The 8477-nt window shown below is 41.5% G+C and overlaps 3 protein-coding genes across 3 annotated transcripts; all 3 read right to left on the bottom strand.

Moving 5' to 3' along the window:
- Nucleotides 1-756: 756 nt before the first annotated feature.
- LOC6628610 (seminal metalloprotease 1) lies at nucleotides 757-1723 on the bottom strand. Its single transcript, XM_002052135.3, has one exon. The coding sequence runs from the start codon at nucleotides 1701-1703 to the stop codon at nucleotides 912-914; it is 792 nt and encodes a 263-aa protein (XP_002052171.1). The 5' UTR covers nucleotides 1704-1723; the 3' UTR covers nucleotides 757-911.
- A 1494-nt stretch (nucleotides 1724-3217) lies between these two features.
- Nucleotides 3218-4366, bottom strand: LOC6628611 (seminal metalloprotease 1). The gene is made up of 2 exons (XM_002052136.4): nucleotides 4122-4366; nucleotides 3218-4065 (listed from the first exon to the last, which is right to left on the bottom strand). The coding sequence occupies exons 1-2, from the start codon at nucleotides 4330-4332 to the stop codon at nucleotides 3518-3520; spliced, it is 759 nt and encodes a 252-aa protein (XP_002052172.1). The 5' UTR covers nucleotides 4333-4366; the 3' UTR covers nucleotides 3218-3517.
- A 223-nt stretch (nucleotides 4367-4589) lies between these two features.
- LOC6628612 (seminal metalloprotease 1) lies at nucleotides 4590-5581 on the bottom strand. The gene is made up of 2 exons (XM_002052137.4): nucleotides 5317-5581; nucleotides 4590-5254 (listed from the first exon to the last, which is right to left on the bottom strand). Exons 1-2 carry the CDS (start codon nucleotides 5564-5566, stop codon nucleotides 4707-4709), a joined length of 798 nt encoding a protein of 265 aa, XP_002052173.3. The 5' UTR covers nucleotides 5567-5581; the 3' UTR covers nucleotides 4590-4706.
- Nucleotides 5582-8477: the final 2896 nt, after the last annotated feature.

Below are 8477 nucleotides of genomic sequence, written 5' to 3'. Positions count from 1 at the left end.
TCTACAAACCAAGCAACATGCAGACGAATTAATTCTACAGACTTCACACATGATAAATTTCATGTTCCTGCCGTTGCTGGGCTATGCTAATGTAGGTGCAACATGCACACACCCAGACACCCAGAGCTACACAAATGCACACACATGTCGGCTCCTTTCTTAATTTTAAATGAAACAATGTGAAAGCGGAGACGTTGGCAATGCCGAGGCGACATGTCGTCGAAACGAAAATCAAATTTATGGTCTTAACAAGCGCTGTCAAAATTCGAGAATTGAGTGCCTCTGCCAGGGCAAAATCAGCGGGTCGGTTCAAAGGGGAGTCCTACAGCAGGGCAGGCAACCAAAAATGCATAGCTCCATCTGCTCCAGTTGCTGCTGCTGAAGCTGCTGCTCGACATTTGCATCTCGCATATAAATCGCATTAGGGGCACGCAATTACAGAGTTTCAAACATGGAGCTGCACGTGGTTTTGGCTAGGCACAGGCAGCTGTGCATCTTTTAAATTCCAGCACAACACGATTCCACGCTTAATTGAAGGTAAAATTATGCATATGTGTCTATGCTGTATGAGTGTGTGGGTGTGCTGGTGGTTATAGTGGAAGTCCCGAACACACGGATGACACAGATTTGCGGCCCTGACACAGCACTAAACAAGCATTGTCCCAGCTCCATTTGATTGCGATTTTTCCCCACTTGAGATAAGAGTCCAACTTCTTATCGCCATGCGAAAAACAAAAGTAAATACTTAAAAGCAGCTATCGTTAAATATGAACTTTAATTTACGCAATGCAATGTGCGAATTGTAAACACATCCAAGTCAGAAATCACAAAATATGTAGAGTATGGCGACAGGGGAGATTAATATCACATAAATAAAGAATAATACAGAGTAGAAGCCACCACTTTGGCGCTCAAATTAAAATGGGGCACTTATACATAATGTTGATCTTCGAAATATCCTTTTGGCTTAGGCCCGTGCGCTGTCCGATCTCGGCTGTTTCATCGAGCGGCACAATCGTGTCCTTGCCATTTATGGAGAAGGCGCCAGGACGATAGTGTAGGCAGCTGTTGTAGTCGTAGCCCATGTCGAAATCGGTGACCACGTTCGCGGAATACTTCATGAAGTTGAACTCCTTGCCAGGCACAATGTTTTCCTCAATGACTTCGATGAAGTCGTCACGTAGTGCCGAGCTCTGTTGATGGTAGAAGCCCAACGCATGCATAAGCTCGTGCAGTACGGTTCCGGGTCTAAAGCAGCCCTCTCCTATGGGATATATCTCCAGGTTCATTTGCTGCGGCTTGCCCTGATAGCCGACGGCTGTGTAGCAGCCACCGGAATCCGCTGTTATGCTCAAAAAGGCAACATCATTTTCATTGGCCTCCCTGAACTGCACGCAGGTCGTTTCCTCCAGTGTCTGAATACCTTGAAGAATGGCCTGCTTGTGGGCGGCATCAAAGTCATCGGATATTTTGTAAATAAGCAAACTGTCAGGCCAACGTTTGGTTGTATCAATTAGACCATTGCGACCCACTGAACCCTGCTGTAATGCCAGCTGCTGTGCCTCTGTCAGCTGCATGTCGCCTTCCACAAATCCAGCTGTTTCCTCAGGATCCGCGCTGGGACTCGAGGGCAATGGTACTGCTCCACACTGCAGTAATTGGATGGACAAAAATACAAGCACCACAGTTTGATATGAATGCATCTTGCTCGCGACGTTGCTAAGAATTGACTGACGCAGGTGCGTAGTTAACACTGGTCATAAATATGCGACACTCGCCAGTTGAGTCCGAAGATTAGATACAAGCAATTGATTGTGGTTAGATAATGCTATTGGACGCCTTTTAAAATAGGTTTAACTAAATTGTGTGGGTGACTGTTAGTATGATAGAGGGTGTCCCCTCGTGGATCAATCTCAAAAATACCGCAGCTGTTGCTAGGGGGCACATATCCTCAAAGATGAGTCGCAGTCTAGTCGAGGTATGGTTCTTTCTGGACTAAAGTATATGCAGACTACTTTGCTAGAGATCACCTAAAGATGATACCGTGGAAATACTATTACGGCTTATTCTTTTAAAGCATATTACAGGGCATCGCATAGTCGATATAGTATTTACAAATCCATAGTAGACTTTAAAAGTCGCTAAGTCGAAAGCCAACCTCGTTTTTCTCATTTATAAGTTCTAATATTCTTAGGCTTGGCATGATCATGCTTCATATGGCGCCAACTCATCATTTTAAGTACAAAGATCGAATGGTTGTCAAATTCCCATTTACACTTTGGTCTCAAAGGTCTACAGAGCATACGTCATATGTCAAATGACATTATCATAGCTTTATGGCTTAATTGAAATGCTATCATTATAATCAATGATGTGATTGGATTCTCAAGTGCTCAACGAGCTATACACAAATTATGTTCGACTTCCCGAACACTACAGAGGATGAGTAATTGCCACCTAAACTTTGGCGATAAGTTACAGATACGAAAACACGAGTAATAGCTCTACTAAACAAGTTTTCGGACTTGGATGGCACTTATCGTCAAATTTACAAGGTAAGAGGGAGAGAGAGCGAAAGATAGACAGAGAGAGCGACAGAGAATCAGCTGGAACTCGTTTAAGGCTCTTGGAGTAATTTTTGTTATCGAACGAAAGCCGGCGACATTATAAGAAATGACGGCATGTGTCGCTACAGAAATAGATTAAGCACCGCAAAGTGCTATGTCAGTATTTGGTATTATCTGCATTAATTCTAGCCAGTTTTAGCAGACAATGACAAATTCGCACTCCAGTGAGGGGAACTTGAACAGGATGGGAGGCTCTCTAGACGATATCTCAAGGCGATTGTCAAATTATCAAAACATAAAGTATGTAATTTGACGGCATTTAGAAATGTCTTTAAATTTTTTATAGTACCCGTTAAGGTGGTATTATAATGCTGTCATATGCAAACTTGTGTCTTTCGCTTTGTCAGATAGAAAAGTTCGATCGGAAATGAAATGCAGAAATTAACAATTTGGCCAAGGATTCTGTTTACCAAGATATCTTACCAAAATAAAAGTTTCACAATTCTCCTCACATATCTGCAAGACCATAAGCAACGCAATTTGTAGAGTATTTAATTTTTGGCGTGCCAGAGATTGCCGTACTTGTATTTTGTGTTGAAATGAAACACCCTGTAGACACCTGAGAAAAAGCGAGTAAGTCATAAGTAGTTAGTTGCGTTCTTTTAGGAGCGATTATATTTGCTAAATTGTACAGATATATTTGCAAAGAACTCAGGAAATGACGGAATTCTTGCAATTAGTCTTTGAAATACCTGTAATTAACTAATAAATACTGGTTTCAAATACTGAATATGCTTGCTCGCTGATATCCACGCATTTCTATGGTCTCGAAGTATTTGAAGTATTGCTTTTAATATTTCATAGAGGAGGAAATGCCGTCTCCTATTTAAGGGAACCTTTTTTTCATTTACCTTTGATGGGTTATCAGCCACAATGCATATTCTAACATTTTAAACATTAATCGGACACTTGTACATAGTATTCAATTTGTTAATATCCGCTTCACTCATTTGCAGTCGCTGTCCCATTCGCTTTTCGGCACCCTCTTCCAATGGCACAATGGTCATTTCACCGTTTTTGGAAAAGCCATAGGGTGTGTAGTGCAGCACGCTACCGTAGTCATAGGTCTGGTCAAAGTTATCAACCCTATTCTCGTCATATTTCTGAAAGTTGTGCTCCTTGCCTTCCTGAATATTTTCCAAGACTATTCGAACATAATCATCACGATCTGAAGAGCTTTGTTGATGATAAAGGCCCAGGGCGTGTAGCATCTCGTGCATAATTGTGCCCATGCGGTAACAGCCCGTATCCAAGGGATAGTCTTGCAAATTCATTTGTTGAACTCGGTTTTGGAAGCCGACAGCTGTGAAGCAGCCGCCTGGTTCCGAGGTTATGTTAACATAATAGTTCTGATCCTTCGAAGCCTCCTTAAATATTAGGCAGGAGCTTAGCTCGATTTTACGAAGGCTGATAAGTATGTGATTGCGATGTTCCTGATCTGTTTTTATATAAATTTAATATCAAGAGCTGCGGCAATAATACTATGCAACCTACCAATATTGTTGTTGATGTAGTAATAAACTATGCGATCTGGCCAGCGATAGTTCTCATCGCGTAGTCCATTTCTCTGCTCGGGGCTGAACACCATGTCACCTTCGATATAACCAGCTGTCAGCTCTGGATCGACTTCCGTGCGAGCTGCTGGTGCTCCCACAACATTATTTATCAGCAGAAGGATAAAACCGACTATTAATGACTGTCTCATGTTCTTCGTTTAACGGACTACTGTGGACTGGGAGCGTGTATCGCTGACTCAATTCGATTGCGATGTCCACTGTTTACTTGTGAATTCAATAACCAACTAATTTATCTTTATAGCAGATATTATTGCAGTTCTTTATTTACAACGTGTATTTATTAACCGCAAACTGTGAATTGGAGCTAGATCTTATCTTATCGTCGAATCAAGCGAACCCTCAATTCGATTAGGACTAGTAGTAGGCTCTATTAACAAGTTCGGGATTGACGTTTATTTGAGCTGGTCAATTTATTCATATATTTTCCCCTTAACTAGACACACCGAACACTCGGAAATGAAACATCTTTTTGTCAGTTCAGCATATGTAATAAGGATACGTGTCAAACGTTCCTTGGACACTTGTACATAGTATTTAACTTGTTGATGTCCGCTTCACTCATTTGCAGTCGCTGCCCCATTATCTCCTCCGCGCCTTCCACCAAAGGCACAATGGTCATTTCTCCATTCTTTGAGAATGCATAGGGCGTGTAGTGCATTACGCTGCCATAGTCATAGTCCTCGCCGTAATTGTCCACCGTCTCATTGTCGTATTTGTTGAAGTTGTGCTCCATGCCCTCTGTGATATTCTCCTCGGCAATGCGAACGTAGTCATCACGGTTCCATGTGCTCTGCTGATGATAAAAACCCAAGGCGTGCAGGAACTCATGCACAATAGTGCCCAGCCGGAAGCAGCCTTCGTTCAGTGCATAGTTCTGCAGATTAAGCTGTTGGATCGCGTTCCTGTGGCCCACGTATGAGTAGCACCCGCCGGCTTCCGAGGTGACATTCACATAGTAGGGCTGATCGCTTGTGGCTTCCTTAAAGATTAGGCACGAATTCGCCTCGAGGATGCGTATGCCACGAATAATGTGATTGCGATGTTCCTGATCTACGGCGGATACAATAAGGTTTGCATATACTCAATTTTATAAGTAAAGTATCATGTCTCACCAATGTAGCTATTGATGAAGTAATAGACAATTCGATTGGGCCAGCGATAAGTTTCATTGATCAAACCATTCCTCTCCTGGCTCTCCAGAATCATGTCACCTTCGGTATAGCCCGCAGTTAGTTCCGGATCGATTTCCACACGTCCTGCAGGCGCTGCTAGGCATATCTTTGCTGACACAAGGAGCAGTAAGATTCTGGGTAAGCCCATCATGCTGACAACTGGATGGATTGGCTGCGACTGGTGCGCCATATCAATTCCGAATATCGTCAAAGTGGGTTTAGAGCATCGTGAATAGCACCTTATTTACGACCTTAAGTAATTTTATATTTATAACTAGTATTTACAGCTTGGGAAATTAACCGGCATTAGGCTTTAGATCTTATCTAATCGTTGCAATATTGGCAAACTGTTGGTCATGGGTTCAAAGATGTTTTGAAAATATTATTTCTCTTAGACTTCAAAAATGTTCCTGAGAAAAAAAGAGCTACTTAATTCATTCTGCCGATTACAGTACATGATTGTTTTTGTTTTCATCAATAGAATTGGGCATATAAAATACATCTTATTGGCATACACAACAAATGTATCTTATGCATTCTATAAAAGCTTACACCCCTTTATCTAATCTATTCGCTTGCCAAGTTTGCCAAGTTACAAATACAATGCGAGACCCATAGACTACTTTTTATCTATATCATGAGGGGCTATCAATGCATGGTCCGCGCTTAGCTATTATTTCAAATTCAATTCATAATTCGATTCTACTTTTCATTTAATTTGTATACCCTTGTAAACTGGAACAAAATGCTTAGATGTAGATAAACTAAATACTTTTTTTTTTTTAAATTATGAATTAAATTATTGAATTATATTATGAACCTCACTGTTCTATTTTTATACCCTGAGCCCATTAAAAATGGGTTTAAGGGTATATTGTAATTGTGCGAAATCCAAATGTATGTAACAGGCAGAAGGAAGCATCTCCGACCCCATAAAGTATATATATTCGTGATCAGCATCAATAGCCGAGTTGATCTAGCCATGTCCGTCTGTCCGTCCGTCCGTCCGTATGTATGAACGCAAGGATCTCGGAACCTATTAGAGCTAGGTGCTTTTAGTGCCTGCTCAGATCGAGTTTGTTTCCGATAATCGATAACTTACCCCGTTTCCAAGCAATCGATAAAAATCAATATCGACATCCTGTTTTTTTGAGCAAATTGGGTAAATAATAAGAGCTAGAGCCACCAAACATGATATGTTGCTTTTAGAATATTATAGATATATCAAGTATCTTTCATTTTATACCTATCGCCAGCTCCCTGCTACCACCCAACAGCTATAAATCAAGTTAATAACCCAAGTTTTGTTGCCAACCAATTGAAGACACAATTTAAAAGCAAATTACTTTTCAGAATACACAAATATTCTATGGTAAAATAAGATAAACTGTAGAAAATTTCATAAGGATCGGTTAAGAAAAAACCTAAGTTATATGCAACTGTGCAATTGAATGGGGCAGCAGCTTTAAGAATTTCTGTATACATGTACACACACACAAATTTTTTTTCTGTTATGCTATTTAAGTTCCTTTTTTATCATAAGTGCTTAATTCAAAATTTTGACCCAATCTCCGCGCGGAGCTACGTCGTTTTGGAACGTCATATCTCCGCGCGGAGCTATGTCGTTTTGGAACGTCATATCTCCACGCGGAGCTATGTCGTTTTGGAACGTCATATCTCCGCGCGGAGCTATGTCGTTTTGGAACGTCATATCTCCGCGCGGAGCTATGTCGTTTTGGAACGTCATATCTCCGCGCGGAGCTATGTCGTTTTGGAACGTCATATCTCCGCACGGAGCTATGTCATTTTGGAACGTCATATCTCTGCGCTGAGCTATGTCGTTTTGGAACGTGATATCGCCGCGCGGAGCTATTACCCGAGATATTAAAAAAAATCATCGAAAAAGTTTCGATTTTCGCACCGACCTCGATTTTGAACAAAACGTGATATAACCCCTTGCCATTTTATCGATTTGGGTCAAAATTTTGGATTTCCTTTTTTTTGATGCCAATCGACAGAACTGATCCTTACGAGTCAAAAATGGTATAAAATTCCAAAATCGGACATTATTTGACGGAAATATTCCAAAAAATCATCAAAAAGGTTACGAACGAATCGGTTTTTTGTCTACATTTTTTTAACAAAACGATATTTAATTTGCTTGAATGCTAATTGATGGTAGGGATCCGTACGGATTCAAAAAGGTATAACATTTTAAAATCAGACATTATTTACCCGACATATTAAAAAAAAATCATCGAAAAATTTTCGATTTTCGCACCGACCTCGATTTTGAAAAAATCATATCACAGCAGGGAGTTCTGTCGTTTTGGAACGTCATAACTCCAGCAGGGAGCTCTGTCGTTTTGGAACGTCATATCTCCACGCGGAGCTATTACCCGAGATATTAAAAAAAAATCATCGAAAAAATTTCGATTTTCGCACCGACCTTGATTTTGAAAAAATGATATCTCAGCAGGGAGTTCTGTCGTTTTGGAACGTCATATCTCCAGCAGGGAGTTCTATCGTTTTGGAACGTCATATCTCCAGCAGGGAGTTCTGTCGTTTTGGATCGTCATATCTCCGCGCGGAGCTATGTCGTTTTGGATCGTCATATCTCCGCGCGGAGCTATGTCGTTTTGGAACGTCATATCTCCACGCGGAGCTATGTCGTTTTGGAACGTCATATCTCCGCGCGGAGCTATGTCGTTTTGGAACGTCATATCTCCGCGCGGAGCTATGTCGTTTTGGAACGTCATATCTCCGCGCGGAGCTACGTCGTTTTGGAACGTCATATCTCCGCGCGAAGCTATGTCATTTTGGAACGTCATATCTCCGCGCGGAGCTATGTCGTTTTGGAACGTCATATCTCCGCGCGGAGCTACGTCGTTTTGGAACGTCATATCTCCAGCAGGGAGTTCTGTCGTTTTGGAACGTCATATCTCCAGCAGGGAGTTCTGTCGTTTTGGATCGTCATATCTCCGCGCGGAGCCATGTCGTTTTGGAACGTCATATCTCCGCGCGGAGCTATGTCGTTTTGGAAAGTCATATCTCCACGCGGAGCTATGTCGTTTTAGAACGTCATATCTCCAGCAGGGAGT

Source organism: Drosophila virilis, chromosome 4 (genome assembly GCF_030788295.1).
Source record: "Drosophila virilis strain 15010-1051.87 chromosome 4, Dvir_AGI_RSII-ME, whole genome shotgun sequence".
NCBI classification, from domain to species: domain Eukaryota; kingdom Metazoa; phylum Arthropoda; class Insecta; order Diptera; family Drosophilidae; genus Drosophila; species Drosophila virilis.
The sequence above is the reverse complement of the archived record's forward strand: the minus strand, read 5'-3'. Positions and strand labels throughout refer to the sequence as shown.